Source organism: Gallinula chloropus (assembly GCF_964237585.1).
Source record: "Gallinula chloropus genome assembly, chromosome: Z".
Classification (NCBI taxonomy): Eukaryota; Metazoa; Chordata; class Aves; order Gruiformes; family Rallidae; genus Gallinula; species Gallinula chloropus.
In genome coordinates this window covers 37915813-37934765 of record NC_140089.1, presented here as the reverse complement: position 1 = coordinate 37934765, position 18953 = coordinate 37915813, and the positions used below count along the sequence as shown (strand labels likewise).

General features: G+C 40.2%; 1 protein-coding gene across 1 annotated transcript in view; it reads left to right on the top strand.

Annotated features, from left to right (window-relative positions):
* Positions 1–400: 400 nt before the first annotated feature.
* The window catches only part of PIP5K1B (phosphatidylinositol-4-phosphate 5-kinase type 1 beta), a gene marked incomplete at both ends in the record, with an annotated part of 70003 nt that continues 51450 nt past the window's right edge, over positions 401–18953 (top strand). Inside the window, 2 exons of the mRNA XM_084278232.1 lie at positions 401–469; positions 14688–14818. Of these exons, the coding sequence (XP_084134358.1) occupies positions 401–469; positions 14688–14818 (200 nt within the window). The remainder of the gene's footprint in view (positions 470–14687; positions 14819–18953) is intronic.

Below are 18953 nucleotides of genomic sequence, written 5' to 3'. Positions count from 1 at the left end.
TTGAGGAGAGACAGCGCTTTGACGCAGCTGGAGGCCTTGGACCTCTGAGAGATGCCACTGAAATATCTGGCTTACATGCTTTGTAGTATGGTCTGTTGTACATTTCAATATTGCCTCATGCAGTCTGCTGTGGAGCAAGATTTTGCTGCAATGTCTTCCTGCAGACCTGTGTTTTGGTGTGGGGAAAAAAGAAGTAGAACCAGTCATACACTCAACATATACCTGGGGCAGTCTTGTCCTTCTGGTCTCCTTGGGAAAACGCATCTAGGATATTCCTAGATAGGTCACTGATCTTGGTGACTTGCTGTCCTCTAAAAGGTGTTTGAATTTTGTTATGACTTTTGAATACTTACTTTTCTAAAGCAGCTACTCTGTGTATAACTTAAGCTTCTGTTGCTAGATGTCGTCTGCTACTGAAAATGGGGATATTACTGCTGGAAAACCAAATGAAGAAAAAACATACAAAAAGGTAAATAAGACAACTTTTTTTCTGCATATTTTCTGCTTCATATTGGTAATCAGTATTATTGCTGCGAGTTGAATATAGTTCACAACTGACTAAATACAAGAAGAAACAAAACACATTCCATGTGGTTTTTTGAAAGTAGTTTATTCTTTCTGTGAAATCAAAAGACATTTGTACCCACTACAGAACTGACTGTTTGAAAGCTTACTCAGTACAAATGTAAAGTAGACACTGTTGCTAGATTGATGGAAATTCTTCGCCCTTAGCAACAGATATACCTCTGGGTATAGACACTGTTGTCAGAAATTTAGTACAGTAAGTTCCCAAACACTTTGAATGTTTATGTGATGTGTCTGGGCTACAAATCTACCCTATCACCTCCTTAGTGCTTTGCCAAGAAGTATACGTTTTGTTTGCTTGGTTTTTAAAAAAAATAAATGTTGCTTGAGAGGATATATTTAATATAGGAGCATGCATTAACAGTAGCAGCATAGAATATTTAGATGCTGTTAACAGTAGCAGACACTGGGTTTGGTTCTGATTTTCTGTGACCAGTTGTCTGGGATCAGAATTATTTTGGTCCACCTAGCACCACTGATAACTAAGGCAAGCTTTAAACACACATTTTTCTATACGTGTTTCCAAAAACAATTTGTTAGTTGCCGGGTTTGATAATTTTTTTGACAGATCACCTCAAAGTAATAGTAATTATTACTATTTTTTTTTCTTAATTTCTGTGATCTACCACAGAGATTCACATTCTCATATGGTATATGTAGTGGGTTGGAGTTTTTCACTTCTGAGTGTTGCCTACAGCACTGCTCATGCCATTAAGGAGAATAATAAGCTGCTATTTCTTTTCCTGCACCTTAAGTTGGCAGCTACATTTCCAGTGTCTGTTTGGCTTTAAGGTCACAGATAATTTTCTCAGAACTGAAAGGAAATAATGTTACAGAAAATGCTTTTTAAAATTCTTTTAGATATACATTATGTTCGGTCTCCCAGCTTATGATTTTAAAATACTGAAGTCTAAATTGTTCTTGACGTTTTTGGTTTGAGAAAGGAAGAAAAGCTCAGTGCCTGAGGTGAACAATTTTGCAGTTTTATATTGCTAGGTTAGACAAGACAAATCCTGGTAGTCCAACCACAGGTCAGTTTCCATTCCCCCCAGGCATCTTCCATGCTTCTGTGTTGCTGTTCAACTCTAAAATGTTCTGGAGGAAGCCTTGTAAAGACTTCTCACCAGGGCACAAATTGTACTGCATATTTACTGGAAATACATCTCTGAAAACCTAGGATTCACAACCACATTGGAAGTGCTGACTGATGAGAAGCTCAGCATGAGCCAGCAGTGTGCACTAGCAGCTCAGAAGGCCAACTGTGACCTGGGCTGCATCAAGAACAGTGTGGCCAGCAGGTCAAAGGAGGTGATTCTGCCCCTCTACTCTGGTCTTGTGAGACCCCACCTGAAGTACTGTGTCCAGCTCTGAATTCCTAAGTACAGCAAGGACATGGAGCTGTTGGAGCGAATCCACAGGAGGGCCATGGAGATGATGAGGAGGGCAGTAGCACCTCACCTATAAAGCCAGGCTGAGAGTGTTGGTCTTGTTCAGCCCAAAGAAGAGAAGGCTCCTTAGAGATCAAACTGTGGCCTACTGATATTTAATGGGATCCTACAGGAAAGTGGGAGAGGGACTGTTCATCAGAATAGGACGAGAGGGAATGGCTTCAAGCTGAAAGAGGGCAGGCTTAAGTTAGATGTTTGGAAGAAATTGTTTACTATGAGGGCGGTGAGGCGTTGGCACAGGTTGCCCAGAGAGGTTTTGGAAGCCCCATCTCTGGAATTGTTTAAGGCCATGTTGGATGGGGCTTTGGGCAACCTGGTCTAGTGAGGGTGTCCCATGGCAGGAGGTTTGCAACTAGTTGATGTTTGAGGTCCCTTCCAACCCACAGCATTCTATGATTCTGTGATTACAATGACTGTCATTTCCTAATTATCCCTTTTCTCCTGAACTGACAGTTTAATTCCTTTTCTTATACTTAAGCCTTCATTTATCTGTGTTTAAGATCCTGTGTTGCATATGCCCCATAGTTTACTGCTATCATCAAATATATCACAGAATGATAGAGGTTGGAAGGGATCACTGGAGATCATGTAGTCCACCCCCCCCTGCCACAGCAGGATCACTTAGATTAGGTCAAACTGGAAGGTGTCCAGGTGGGTTTTGAGTGGCTCCAGAGCAGGAGACTCCAGAATCTCGCTGGGCGACCTGTCCCAGTGCTCTGCCCCCCTCACAATAAAGAAGTTCCTCCTCATGTTTAGGTGGAACTTCCTATATTCAATATTCAAGTTTAGGTGGAACTTCCTATATTCCTATATTCAAGTTTATGCCCGTTACGTCACCACTGAAAAATGACCGTGTACTCCTGACACCCACCCCTCAAGTATTTATAAGGATTGATAAGATTCCTCTCAGTCTTCTCTTCTCTAGGCTAAAAAGTCCCAAGGCCCTCAGCCTCTTTTTGTGAGGTGTTCTAGTTCCCTAGTCATCTTCATAGCCCTTTTTTGTACCCTCTCCAGTAGCTCCATGTCCTTTTTGAACCAGGGAGCCCAGAACTGCACACAGTATTCCAGATGAGACTTCACCAGGGCAGAGTAGAGGGGGAGGAGAACCAGCTTGGCATTAGATGCGTTTTCCATTGCGCTAGATACAATGAGAAATAATCCTAACTAATCAATCTATATTAAGCAATATTTTAGTTACTTGATCTAGAAATGTAAATATCCCTTCCTAAGAACGGTGAATTGTCTCATAAAGGAAACCTGAGGGAGAATTAGAGAAAAAAATTGCAGACACTTGAGTTTTTTTAAATAAATCTGTTTTATGCAAGCGTAAAAAAGAGTAGTATTTTTTCTTAGAGATGTTTTATATCTAGTGTAAGTGAAGGTGCCTACCTTAGCCAATATGATCTGTCCCATAGTTATAGAAAAAAATTATGCCTTACTCAAACACATTTCCATCAGAAAACAAATTATTTCTAATGGCCATTTCATGAAAAGCAATTTTCTGCTGGGCCATGTAGAAAACCCTCACATTCTTTTCCTTGCAATTCACTCCCCTTTACTTCTGAAGTCTCCAGAGTGGATGATGTAAATACTGATTTGAGTAGCAGCTGCACTGGACTGACTCATATGGAAATGAGATACAGCTGCATTTGCAAATCCTTGCAGCAGACAGAGACTGAGTGGGAGGGAACTGAAGACTTCTTAATCAGGTCCCTTTTTTGTTGTTCCCTGGTCATTCTGTAGTTTTATCTTTTACCCACATTTCATACTGTCAGGGTGTGCACTGCTGAGGGTGCGCCTCATCTCTCGGGACTAACTAGCTGTGATAAATTAGTTTGTAGCTCTATGCTAAGAAAAAGCATCTGAATCATTCACTGGTTAGGAATGGGCAGTCCTCAAAATATGCTTGTCCCTTCTCTGTGTGTGTATGCATCGGTGTGTTTTGGCCAGATATAACTTTATCATAATTTGGCACTTTCCCAAAGGGATTATGTGCCTGTTCATCCTCTTGCTTATAAGGGACAAGTTTGCTTCTAATCTCTAGTATTTTTGCTGTGCAGTAGCAATAGGTCCCAAAAATGTGCTGAATATATGCAGATTAGTTATAAAAACTATCCATATGTTACAAACATATGTAGTAATGACTGTTTTTCATTGGTCTTAAGCTTGCATAGGGCAGGTAAAAATTAACTTTCTCCAGGAGAGCATTTCTGACTTCAACCAGGATAGAGTTTTCCAGAATCATAGTCTGTAGGCCTGTAAGTTGCATTTCTGGGATGTCAAGGTTAACAGGAAGGGATTCTTCAAGTATGTTGGTGGCAAAATGAAAACTAGGAAAAATGTGGGCCAGCTGTTGAATGAGACAGATGTCATGGTGGTGGAGGATGCACAGCAGGTGGAGATACTGCATGCCGCCTTTTCTACAGTCTCTACTGCTCAGGACTTTGTAGGTAACAGAGAAAGTCTGGAGGAAAGAAGACATTCTCCTGATTGAGGAAGATCTAGTTAGAGACCAGTCAGATAAACTGGATATCCGCAAGTCCATGGGTCCTGATGGGGTATGCCCATAAGTGCTGAGGGAGCTAGCAGAAGTCATTGCTAAGCCACTTTCTGTCATCTTTGAAAGGTCTTGGAGAACAGGTGAGGTACCTGAAGATTGGGGAGAAGCCAGTGTCACTCCAGTCTTCAAAAAGGGCAAGAAGGGTGACCCAGAAAACTACAGGCCTCCACCCCTGTGAAGATGTTTGAGAAGCTCATTCTGGGGGTCATCTCAAAAAATGTGGAGGAAAAGGTTTTCAGAACTAGTCAGCAGGGTTTCACCAATGGGAAGTCATGCCTGACTAACCTTGATAGCCTTCTACAGGGACATGGCTCAAGACAAGTTGATGAAAGGAGAGTAGTGGACGTTGTTTATCTTGACTTCAGCAAGGCTTTTGACACCATCTCCCCCAGCATCTTCATAGGCAAGCTCAGGAAATGTGGGTTAGACAGTGGGGTGGATGGAACATTGGCTGAAAGACAGAGCCCAGAGGGTGGGGATCAGTGGCACAGTCTAGGTGAGAGCCTGTAACAAGTGGTGTCCCTCAAGGTCAGTCCTGGCTTCAGCCTTGTTCAGTGTATTTATCAAGGACTTGGATGTGCACCCTCAGCAAGTTTACCAATGATATAAAACTGGGAAGAGTGGCTGTACTTCCATCCAGTGAGATGTGGACAGGCTGGAGAGTTGGACAGACAGCAATTTTATGAAATTGAACAAGGGCAAGTGTAGGGTCCTGCACCTAGGGAAGATTAACCCCATGTACCAGTACAGGTCAAGGGTTGACCTGCTGGGAAGCAGCTCTGTGGAAAAAGGTCTGGGAATCTTGGTGGACAACAGGTTAACCGTAAGCTAGCAGTGTGCCCTCATGGCCCAGAAAGCCAATGGCATCCGGGGGTGTATCAAGAAAAGTGTGGCCAGCAGGTCCTTCTCTGGAGACATTCAAAACCCATCTGGATGCATTACGAATCATGCTGCTTTATTCAGTTCTAAATTTTTGGTGGTTGTTTTTAGTTTTTCTGCCACTGATATCTAACATAAATGCTATTTCGGCTTTTAATTGTCTTATATTATTTAATCAAAATCTTTGAGAGATGATGGAAAACAGCTTCCCAGCTTTGGAGGGTTTTTTTGCCTTTTGAAAACCACAACCTTCTCTCCTATACCCTCTCTTAAAAATGGTGCTATTTAAGGTGGGTCTATGGGGCTGTTAAGCTGCAGTCATTTGCTACAGGCATTATAATCTCTGAAACTCCTCCTGGGTTTTCCCTGTATTTGTAAATTTCAAAAATTTGCTAAATCTGCAGTGTGACTGTCACCTACAAAAAATTTCACCTTAATCAAAGAACTTTAGTTAATGGAAGAGTAACTTCACGAGTGCATGTTCAATGCAGCTTTTAAGGTAGAGGGTTTAAATAGCTTTGAGACCAAAAAAACATTAAATTATGCTAACTGTGGTGATCTTGGAGGGTGGGGCTTTTTTGTTGTTTGGGTTGATTTGGGGTTTTTTGTTGGTGGTCTTTTTTGCAGAAAGAAGCATTTACAAAAAAAAAAAAAACCAACACCACAAAAACCTGTGATTATTTGCTTCATTTAATTCTTGATGATCCTAACCAAAGTAGTGAGTGAGCCTAGCATCAAAATGCAGTCACCAGACTGTAGCTTCTCTTGGATATCCATCACAGTCTTGTCACTGAAATCTGGAGTATGTAATAGCTAGGTTTTTCATTTCCTCCTGATACTTTGCAGACTCCGTTGTGAGAAGCTGCTGACGCACACACAGCCTTTGCATTGCAATGTCATCAATCACACAGTCGTCCTTAAATCTGCTTCCTCACAAAACAGTTTTCAGTAGCACCGTGATGCTTAATGCTAGGATGGAGGCAAGAATAAGGCACAAGACAGGTCTGTCAAAGCACATTAAGTGTGTAGAAGAAAATTGTACCAGAAAACAAAGCAGGTGTGTATATATATAGTGCAGTTATTGGGGAAATCTGCTACTAGTTTGCCAGAATATCTACTTGTAATTTGAAGGCTGCCACACATGTATACAATTAGACTTTGTTTCTTGTTAGTACATATTTTGTGCCTCTTCTGCTTAGGATATTGCAAGCACTTTATGTAACCTGTTCAAAACTGCGTATCATAAGTGTGAGTCACTCTGCCCAGGAGCAAACGGAGATGGTTTGAATAAAGGAAACCAGCTACCCATTGTTAGAGCTTACAAACACATACAAGCAGCAGTGCTGCACCGCTTTTGGCATTGGCTTATGGTCTGCGTATAATGTCTGTAGGTAGGTTACTTATTGCAGACAGTGTAACTTTGCTACTGGAGTTTTTGCTGCACTGGGAACTATGTTTTTAATGGCAGACTTTTGAGCACTTTGGAGATCTTCAAAGGTCCTGACATGACTGTCTTAAGTGCTTTTGCCTGGAGCAATGGCTACTGGCAGTCGTAGAGGTCTCAGATTCTTTTTATCTGAGAGACAGAGAGAACCATCAACCACTTGGATTCATGGCTACTCCTGAAACTTCATCATAAATGTTTTGATATGGAGGAAAAATTAATTGAAAGCCATGGAGTCACCTGAATCCAATTTTGGAATATGAAGGAAAGAATAGTTTTAGCTTAGGCCAGAAAATCAGGATAGCAGCTAAGCTGGAAGAAGCTAATGCGGATGTCTTAACTGTTTCTTGGGAGAGCATCCCGCAAAGTTATTAAAGTTATTCAGAGAGCTACAAGAAAACTACTTTTACCAACACTGAACAGAAATTATATAAAGAGGAAAAGAAGATAGCATGATCAGTTGCAGTTGTTAATGATCTAGTATTTGTGCTAGCATTCAGCGTAGTATGACAGAAGAAGGTATGAGCTACTGCTTACATTTTAATAGCATAGCTATTATACGTATAATTTAGAAAGCACAGCCAACACTGTATTGAGTAGTATGTAGTGCTGCATTAGCTTGTATTGAGACATCACCCTAGGGTGCACAGAAAAAGAATGACAAAAGAACATGGCACAGACCAGTATAATTTCAGGTTTCTGAAAGAAGACGTATATCCTGGATATTTCAATTCTTTACTGCAGACCTTTATTTTTCTAGGTCTGTGGAACCATTTCTGATTACATGTGCATTGCACGAATAAATACCTGTCTGTCTTTCTGGTTACTTGGAGTTATAGATTGCCTTATGATAAGAAAAATATTGGGTAGAGTTTTCCTCTCGAGGTCACACTCGCTTTTTGCAAAGCGGACTGGTCGCACTAAGGTAACTTTGTTCTTTAGGAAGAAAGAACAACTTAGTAAAAGCTATTCCCAGCCCACTCCTCTGAACCCTATCACTCTCAGCAGCAAGATCCAGAGGTGAGGGTGATGGAGAGATGTCCACCTTAATGAAGTGTGACCTGCAGCAGTTAAGCAAATATTTGATAGAAAAACAGTGTGAGCTGAAGAAAGAGTGAGTGAGAACTGTGGCTGTATTTGACCCATGGTTAGAAGTTGCTGAGAAACAGTAAAGCTAGCTTAGTCTGTGGATTTTTCTAGTAACATTATTTCTATGTTGCTGTTTGTGATTTAATGTAAAAGGAAATTGGTAACTCAAATGTGGCAGCTGCAGAGAGCATGCTGAGATGGGGTAGCCACCTCAGAAGCTTCAACAGAAGCAGCTGCAAGAAGTTGTTTCAGTGGGACTTCAAGCACGGCAGGGACTCGGAGATGAGTGCTCTAGTGCAGAAGCAAAGGACTATGCAATAACTATACATACATCTTGAATCTAATTGCAACTTCCTAATGTTCAAAGAGAGCTCTTTAAATTTACCTTGAAGAAGACATACTGTTTTTCAAAAGGCACTCTCTGCAGGTGACTTGGCTTAAGAGTTTACAGAATTAATGGAGGCTTAATGTCTTTTTCAGAAGTCTGGTGAAGATAAACTGTGCTAGTGTGGAGGTGATAGTGGGCATGAATTCTTTGTACTTACAGTGACCAGGGTAACAGGAGAACACATGCATACTTGTAGTAGAAAATTCACATGTGGCTTGAATAATTTCGACCAAGTGAGAACCTGTAGATTTAATTATTTTTTTACCTTCACAGAGAATTTTTCCTGAAGGAAGGCAGCTAGCTATTCTATGCCTGTGGACTTCATTAAGTCCCACCAAGCAGCAGAATGAGCTTTTTGGGAGATGAGAGCAGGCTTCTCCACAGACAGTAGCAGGAAGAATGAAATTAATTGCAGCTATGTTGTGGGAAGCATGACTACAGAGCAGTATTAATCAGTGGTGGCTTCTGCTTAGATGCCTTTTTCTCCCTGTCTCTTGCACAGAACTTTGATAACTAGATATCTCCACCATTTCATTAGGCAGATTTTAAAACCTGTTTGAATGACAGCAGTACAGATGGTAAAAGAAAGCAAACATCATCTTTCCTACCAGAGTGATAATAAGATGGAGTGGCTGAGGCAGAATTCTTTGGGGTTTTTTTCATTGTTTTATAGCACCTGCAATAAGGCAGATGTCTTCTGGAAGAATCACCACCTTTGCCCCAGAAAGTTCAAAGGCCAAATTTCAGCTGTGATAAAATGAGTTATAAAAAGGGAGAACACATAAACAAGGACAAAGTTTACATCCATGCAGTCCTAAAGGATGTCCTTAGGATGTTTACTTTTAAAGAAAGCAAGAATGTTAGAATTATGTTTTTCGCATAATTTCCCCCAGCTGCTTGTGGGGAATGCATAAAGACTTAGCAAAGAACAATTGAGAAGAATGGGAAAATAACTTTGTGAATATGAGCAGAAGAGAACTACTCTTTCATTAAATGAAGCCTGCATTCCTCTCAGTTCTCTGCTCATGGCTTGTTAAAAGACTTAGTTTCTGTTCTCTAGTAGTTCCGTACAAATGTGGAGAAAATACAAGAAAACTTGTTGAAAAGTAAGCCTATTACCAACTCTGAAGTCTTTGTATGCCATGTACTCAGCAATGCCTCAAAAATCATCCTTTACCATCACATCAGTGGCTAGTTAGCTTTGACAGTCATTTACAACTTTCACACTCTAGCAGAAATAATTATTGACCAGTGTAGAGTATGCTTTCTGGAAATATAGTACCTATATTTTTGTCATCGCTTGATCTGTTTTTTTGTTAAGGGATGGACATTTTCAATGCTTTCAATAGCATGATCCCTAAATCGCACAGTTGTTAAATAGATTAAGTTCATTTGATTTGATTGTTACATGAATATAAACTGGTTTTACATACTTAATGTGTGTCTGATTAATGCCTTTTATGGAAATCATAAATTAAAATTTTACAGAACTAGTCTGAAAATGATTATCTGTAGGAAGAACAATGTTTAAATCCTACTTACGACATTTGTGTGATCATGTGCAAACTTAATACGTGATTTTTAAAGGATTTAGGTTCTCATTTATTTTGCTACTCTGAAAAAGGATTTCAGCTTGGAGTGATGTAGAGTGAGTGGAAGACACATCTGTAGAGAGCATTGTACCATGAGACTGCACATCTAGCGATAGACTATTTCAGCGAAGCAGATATTCCATATACCAGTCTCTCTGTGTTCTGTATCATATTCTGTTTTTATTCTATAGCTTGCTGTCATGCTTTATGACTCTGCATATAATTTTTCATCTCTGCCTCTGCACACCTTTAAGCAATGCTTTACCACAAATATAGTGAAAATATATAGTTGCTTTAGACAAAAAGGGGGAAAGCTATGCTTCATTGGAATGGGTTTTTATATGCAGAGATAAAACTGTGGGGAGGCAGTAGACGGGGAAGAAGAAAGCTTCATTTTGAGTATGTTCATATTGAGGACAGCAAAGCAGACTGACTAACATAAAAAATTAGGGGAATACTAAAGGTGGATTTACCTACACATTATGAAAATACAGTGAAGGAATTTTGTAGCTTGAGGTGAAAATAACAAAGCTATTGCCGTAAATCCCTCTATTATTTGCTAATCTGTTACTTGGATATAGAGCAGTTTAAAGAGGGAGGGTGATCCCACTCACAGAATGTGGAGCTGGGTCTATCAGTCTGTCTGTGAGGCTTTTTGTCTCAACAGGCTAGAAACTCTGAGACTTCTGGGGCACTTATCCCTAGTCCATCTCTTCCTGAAATACAGCACTTTCCCTTTACTGATCTGTTGCCATTTTGCAGGGAAGGTCCAAGGAAAATGTCTCAACCTACTTTGAAATTCTGACACTCTGGGGCAGTACTACATGGAATGGGCCATTTCTCAGAATGCAGGGCTGCAGGAATTATGTTTCCCATTATATTTAATTGTATAGTTTCATGCTTCCCATCTCAGTATCTAAATAATGTACAGATTAGTATGAATTTATGTGAAAGCCTTGCTTTTCTCTTCTGAACTTACTTTTGTGGAGAAACTAGTGAGGAGAAACTGTACCTGATTCTGGTTGTAGATTGGAGAGAAATCCAGGGATACCCCAACTAAGACAAAGAGTGTGCTGGCCAAATGGCACAAAGCACTGAGCTAGCATATGTTCAGTGTCCACTGAAATGTGTTCAGGAGCTGATGGCACATAATTTTAAGAAGGTTGGCTTTTTGCTAGTTCAGACTTCACTTGTTCTTCTGCACCTGATTGAAAGACAAACATGAGCCCTCTTCAGTTTGTTTTATGCAGTGAAGGTGTGATTCTTTTTAATGGTTTTTTTTTATTATTCATCTGGGTGGCTGACATTAGTGCTTATGTTGAATTGTGAAATGGATCCTGCTGAAAAATTGCATCAGGTCTTTTAGAACTGCCTGCACACACACAAACTGTTACCAACACAGCTGGAAGAGTACCAATGCATAGATTTTGGGGGCTGGAGAGGAAGTAGCAAGTCTTTCCTTTTCAACAGTAGCATCAGAAGACCAGTGTAAGTCAGTGAGACATTGGCTGGGCTGAGAGGGAGATGACGATGTGTCTATACCCATTCTAGTTTATGCTGTTATACGTTGCCAAGGAGGACAGATGCTGGCCTGGCATATTAGGATCCACATTATAAGGGAAGATAAAATGTAATTTAGCCTGAAACTTGCAACGATTTTATGTGTTCCTGCCTTTGTTGTCAGTACAAAACCCACCAAAGCACCTGAGCAGTAGACAGTAAAAGTTGCTTTGTTGTGCCCCTTTAGGTAGCAAAGACAGTTCTGTGACAATGTGTATCATTTACTACAAATCCAATTAGTTTCATAGTTTAAAATCCATAGCTGAAGTTGTTTGTCCTGCTGATTCGCATTCTTTCAGAAGGTGTTGATAATAGCTTAAATGATTCGCTGTACGTGGTCAGCTGTACAGTTGTGGATAAATGGACTCAGGGACACTTTGTGAACCTCTGCGTGAGACTTAAAAGGAAGAAAAATGTTCTTTTGTCTCTAAAGGAGACAACCCATCACACAAAGTTGCTGAATTTTATTGCTTGCTCTACAGCAGGAGAGTATTCGAGAAGAAAGAAATAAGCATAGGTCTGAAACTACGTTTTGCTGCCTTCATGGTCATTAAAAGAGGTGCCTGACTAATGAAAAATGTGTCAGAGTTCAATTTTTCCATTTTCATTTGTAGATTCCAATAAATCTAGCTTTGCGGTACAAAAATGAACACTTCACCCTAAGGCTTAAGGAGCAGCTTTTTTATCTCTTGCTAGGTTGGCTTTTGTTATTAGTCACAAAATAATAATAAAAATTAAGAACTTAATCTAAGAGAAGTGATCGTATGGGGACAAATTCCAGGGTTTATTTTAATTTTAGGGCTTGTGAAAACAAAACCCTGTCCTTTGCTAAAGGGATTTTGGATGTCTGGCCTGCGTTGGGGTTAGCTTAAGACGGTGGTTCACAAACACTTGACTTTGGCCAGCAGTTGCCTTCAGCGTGCTGTAAGTGTTCGCAGCTTGGTTTGAAACAGTTACTGAAGTATTGTAAGGATCCAATAACACTGCCTTTCTGTTGAACCCATTGCTGTGATTGCCGCAGAAATAATGAGTAATTACTAATGGCAGTCTTGCATAGGAGTGGAAATAAACAAGGTAACCTTGTAGGTGAGGCCTCCACCACACCAGAAGGCGGCCTTACATTCTGCCCTCCAGAGACTGCAGGCAGTCTTTTGAATTTGCAGAAATCCTATGGAACTTGTTTATAAGCTTGAAAGGTGATCCAGAGTTCTCCTCTTGAAATCACGTTGCATGGTTTACCTATTTGGGGTTCTTTAAAAATTTTTTTCTTGAATGGCTTATCCTCTCATTAATAAAATACAGTGCAGTGCTGTCTGCCCCTCTTTCAGACTTAGTCCTTTGCTGTGGCAGTGAACAAGATGGGCACCCAGCTATGAGACAGAAATGCTATTTGTGTGTATATTGATTTGATCAAAGTTGCATAATTACTGCTTTTGTTAGGCATTAATCATTCATGAATAGAGGCCTTTCAAGGAAAGAAGAATGTGAATCTTCTTATGGTACAAAGCCAAATCTTTCTAATAGTTATAGTAGTTGTCTAAGAATAGTGGTATTTGTTCCCACCAATTTGCCTGTTTTAAATTATTATGCAAGTGCAAGTTCTGCTTGCTATGCAGCCTTAATTATTTAGGAGCTACACATCTCTGTCTTTCTATAAATAAGCAGTCACTCCAATGCACACTGATCTGAGAACAAGTGTATAACAAGGCTAGTTTTATGTACGTGAACCTTTGAACCTTTTCTTATGTAATTCCCACTCCTTAAATGTTTTTTATTCAAGTGCTGGAGTACTTCTGATAGTAAAACTCCTGGTTTTCTTTGCTTCCACTGATAAAGACTCTTGCTTTTTTGGTGGGTAGGAAGTTAAACCCGAACACCAAAATGGTGTCTTCAGACTGGTGGATGTGCACCATGCCAAGGAAGATACACCCTTCCTTAGTAGCCTTCTTTCCCTTTACAATGGTTTTCTTTATTCACTTGCATCTTTCCTTAAATTCCTTTCTTGGTATTATTCTTACTTTGATTCGCTTCTGCCATCTTTTTTTTTCATCCATCCAGAAGGACTGAGAAAGAGATGGTGTCGATTTATGTATATACGGTATGTGTCATGATTTGGCACTGTCCTTTTGAACCCTTCTCTCCCCTGCAAGCCGTGTTTGTTGAATTTAAGGAATTTCACTGTGTGTGTACAAATTTTATATTCTGATTTTTCTTAACTCATCATTGTCATTTCTCTCTGGATTCCCCCACTTAATTCACCTCTTATACTGACTGTTAAGCAGAACTTAATACATTTGTATCCAGAATCTGCATTTAAACCATTCATTGCACTGTAATGCCTTGACATGCATGTACAGTCACCTGAAATTTGCACTTTTTTTTCCAGAAGATAATGCATGCTGTTTCAAACTCCTGAAGTAGTTGGAGTGTCCATTTAGATTGGAAATGTCATAAGAGAATCATGATGGATGGCTATAGGCTATTTTGTAAAGACTGGTAGGAAGAAAGAGGAGGTGGCATTGTGCTTTATCTTAAGGAGAATCTTGAATGGGTAGAAGTCAACTCTGGCAATTGAGGAAGCTCTATTGAATGCCTCTGGGTCACAGGCTAGACAAGATTGAGATTCCACTTTTACAAGGAGTCATATAAAGAAGACAAGGGATAATGGGTACAAAGTACTGCTGGGGAGATTCCAGTTGGAAACAAGAGGAAAAATATTCACACTGAGAATGATTAGCCATCAGAATAATCTCTCCAGGGAAGTGGATGCCGTCAGGATTTGGCTGGACATGATGCTGGGTCAACTTGGCTAGCCAGTGCTTTTGTGAAGAATGGTTGGACCAGATGATCTTTGAGGTCTCTTCCACCCTGATATTCTATGATGAGCTACAACCTAATGTCTAAATTATCTGAGCAGTTTGAAAAGTCTCCATGTGTACTACCAGAGACTTTATTTTTTATAGCTTTCACTGCAACATGTTTCTTTAAAAATGTTTTCTTTGAAACTCTGAGGTCTAAGATGTAAAGATGACATGACATGGTTGGTATGAAAAGGATTAAGAGATTAGCATATAATGTTACTCATAAAGAACAGAAATCAATTTTTAGCAAATTCACGCTTGAATTCTTCCTTTCTCCGCAGACTGCTTCCTCAGCTATTAAAGGTGCTATCCAGCTGGGAATAGGATACACAGTAGGAAACCTTACATCAAAACCAGACAGAGATGTTCTTATGCAAGACTTCTATGTCGTGGAAAGTGTGTTCCTACCAAGGTAAGGACAAGCCTATTCAATTTATTTTCAATAGAATTTCATAATTAAAGTCTATATATTTCAAACAAGGATTGTTTTCTAACAAAATGGGGTTAAAGTTTAATGTATAAGGACTTGAAATTTATCCTGTCTTCATGTTGTCATTGCAAATGAAGATAGGGAGAAAACTAGTAAGATCATGCTTCATCTGAAAATGTGAGACTTGTCACTTCAAGAGAAGGGAAGTAATTGTGATACTTTCAATTAAAGGAGCTGTTAATTACAATTGGAAGTGATTCATGGATCTATATGCCATTGTCATGTCCAACAGTCACATGTTTGGTTAGTTTCAGTTTATCTTCTAAAAACTGAGAATAACATTTGCCAGTTTGTTGAACATTTTTCAAAATTTATGAAAACTCAATTTCTGCTGTGTTAATAATATAAGAATTTTCACTACACTACAAAATTCTAGCCAGGACTTTAGTGTGTGATGAAGCTTAGCTCTTACTAGCTAACTACAGGTTGTGCACCATTACTGCTTTGCATTTGTCCACCTCAGCTTGTATCCCTTCCAAGGTGGGCATAGAATTTGCAAGAATAGTCTGAGCAAAATCATACTCATTTTGGGAGTTCAGAAGCTTGAATTACAGTTTTCCAGGTTATGAATTCTAGGAAAGGACAAAGGTTTAGGAGAAATATATTTCAAAACCAGGGTGACTCGCTCTGTTCAGAGATGTCTGGGTTTTTAGAAGTGCTCAGTACTATAAGACCCATAATTTCTGTAAGGACTTGCTATGTATGTACTAGTCCCTCAATTTAGGAAGGTTTTTTATGAGTTTTTCAAAGTTTTGTTCATGTTCAACTTTATGCTTCATAAATGATTACTAATAATTTATAATCCTTGAAAAATCACTGATGTCACTAAAATGAAGTTAAACTGATGGTGTATGAAGTAATTGCCAGCACTTTGAAGTTGATCTGTCTTCATGTAAATTTGCTTGATTCAACTCCTGTTTTCTTCTGAACTGGGATATCCTCTAAGGAGAAGAAACTTTCTTATGTAAAGTGAAATTTTTGCGTTACATTCTTTAGTTCCTAGTAATTAAGGGTATTTATAACCTTGTTCTAGTGTTAACTGTAAGGTTTGGGAACAGTTCTGTAATCTTTCCCTTACAGATTAGGTAAATATAGGTAAGTTGACTATATGCATGTGTTTTCATACACTGTAATCATAAAATTGCTTAAAAAAAATCCACATAACAGCTGAGAAATTTGCATATCTTGTAACAAAGTTTTTATTGGTCTGAAAAATGGAGTGATAAGGAGTGAGCCACCACATTTGAAATGTATTTCTGTGATGCAGGCTTCTGTGGTTGGCTGTGATACCTCCTTTGTTGCTCAGGAAAGCAAATGAAACATGTATGCTAAAATTGTTTCATTACATAGCATAGTTTTGGAAAAGACCTCTGATTACTAACTCTTTGTGGCATAGTTTCAAAGGATCAAGTGAAATAAAAAGGTTTGAAGTCCATAGCATTTTCTCTCATGTGAAACTTGCATGTACATTCAGAAATGAGATTTCCCTGTTTTGTGTTGATTTTTAGGGAGAGCTGGGGGGGATCCCTTCTGGCTTAAAAGGAAAACAAAGGCAGCTTTAGTAGCACCTTTCTGGACAGTTTTCTATAAGTAAATAAATCATATGAGGAAAACGAGCCAAATTAAAGTAATGGCCAGAGTAATAGAGGTTTGTTTTGGTGTCTTTGCATAGCTCTCTAATAAGCAGGAGTGTATAGTACAGTGAGTCATCCTGACTGTGTAACACAGAGCCTCTCTGTAAAGATCACTGGCTGATAGCATTCTCTCAGAAACTGAAAGTGTACTGTCCATTGCAAGCTATTAAAACAGTCACACTTGATTTGTTATGCAAATGCACAGAAATGTCAAATTTCAAGTCCTTCCTATGTCTTGATATAATATTCACATTTGTCTAACACAGTTTCAATCCAAGGTGGTGTTAGTTTCATAAGCTGAAATAAATTAGGATTGTACTTAATGGTACTGGCTTCTTTCTTGCTGGTTGAGTGTTGGGACATCGAACATCTCATTGTGGCGTTATGTGTAGCACTCCAGAGTCATGTCTATAGTTAGCTTCATTACCCTGGTCAGAAGTAAAAAGCTGAGGTTCCTTGTTCTTTCCAGTTGAGGCTGTGCTCCCAAGGGGCCCCTCAAGTGCTCTTCACCTTTTCTGAGGACAGTACCTACATGTGAAGGCAGTATTGTTAATAAGCATTATTTTAAATTACTTTTCTGTTTCCCTTTGTATTGGTCTGGATTGAAAGGTAATAGTTTCACCAGCAGATCCAGTGGGCTGACCTCTACCTAGGAGCAAACAGAGGTTAAGTAAACCTTTTGACAGTTGTCCACAGTCAGAGGAGAACCCGACAGTGTGGTGTGGCAAGCAGGTGCTTTCCAAGCAGGGAGCAGCAATTTTCCGCTTGTGCTGGGTACACATAATTCAGCTGCAACTCCAAGCAGGCCAGTAGCTGAATTTCCTCTTCATTGTGGCCATTTCACAGCAACCTGCCTCATCACAAGGTGTCCTGCTCCACCTTCCTCCCCAGTACTTCCCTGCATCCACCTTGCCTCACCTGGGTCTGGCAGCAAGGTGAGAGGACATCTGTTTTGCAGTCACAGGCACATGTGCTCCCCTTGGCAGCAGCAGAAGCACTGTTATGGTGGCAGGGGTAAATCAGACCTCAGCTAGTTGAAATGAAACAGCAGCCTGTGCACCATTGAGCAAACTACTGTTATCTGTGTCCCTTTACTGTTAGGGGAAAATAGTTAACAGTTTATAAATTTTACCAGTTGCAGAAGATGAATAGTCTATTATGTGTATTTCTCAGCCCCTTAAGTAAGCCTGAGCACCACCTGTACCTCGACTGGTAAGTGTAGCAAAACACTTCTAGCTGGGTGCAGGATTGATGACAGGCAGAGAAAAATGGCAGGGGGAAAAAGTTGGTCAGTTCAGACCTGAACATAACTGCTCTGCAAATTTTGGAAGCTACTAACATAAATCAGGAGTAACTCTGTGCATTGCAGGTTATGCCTGGTCAAGAGTTACTTTGTAATTGGGTTAAATTGGTCAGAGTTTAGCCCAGATTCATTTAGGTGTTTATTTCAGGAAGTGGCTTTGAGTGAAGTACAGATCTCTCTTTACAGTGTGCAGATTTGCATTGCAATAGGGCTTGCCTTCCTTGTAGTGATGGCAGGGGTGGAGAAGTGCATGTTGTTGCTTTCTGCTTCACCCTGCCATCCCCTTCCTCCCTTTCTCTTTGGATTGCCTAGTACCTTATAACCTGTGGCTTTTGGGAACTGAGTTGTTATTACTAGGGGCTGCTAGGTAATTGAAGGAGTTAATCTGGACAGTGGTTTTCAATTGAGTTTAAATGGGACTGTGTAAATGTGCTGCTTGGACTGAGAAGCAAGCACAGTCTGCAGTGACCCAGTTGATTCTGAAGATACAGTGGCTGACATCTCCACCCAGCTCCTTGAATAGGCTGAAACCCCAGTGGGAACTATGCCAAGTAACCTCTCTTCTGGCTTTTAAGCACTGCTTTGGCAATGCAGCATTGTAGCTGCTTACCTGATGCTCATACAGCAGCAGTGGCTGGAGGGTTCAGTGGGAAGGCTGTGCATCCTACCTGTGCTCTCTAGTCTCTGTCCTGTGACTTAGCTGTGCAGGACCTGTTCTCCCCTTTCTGCCTTACGTTCCATACACCTGTCTTCCTCCTCTGGAAGCAGTTCACTTCTCAGTGGCACATTTTGTCTCCAAATCAGTGGTTTGTGCAGAGTGGCTACAGTGGTGTTTTGAGAGCTGTTTGATTCAGGTGTGGAGCTGTCCCCAAGTAATGTGGCCACAGTTAGAAAGGCTTGTTGCTGAGCTAATAAGCCTAGTTGTGTCAGACAGTATTGGCTCAAGCTGGTCGCTGGGCCATGGGGCGGTGTAGCTGCCTGTGGGTTGGCATTGTGGGCAACTTGCTAAGCTCTGCCAGCAGACATGTGCCAATTAGGCACATTTTCTACAGTGATACTTGACAAGCAGAGCAGAAGCTGCTCCATTCTGTCAGCTAACTTTGGCTAGTCAGTCATATGC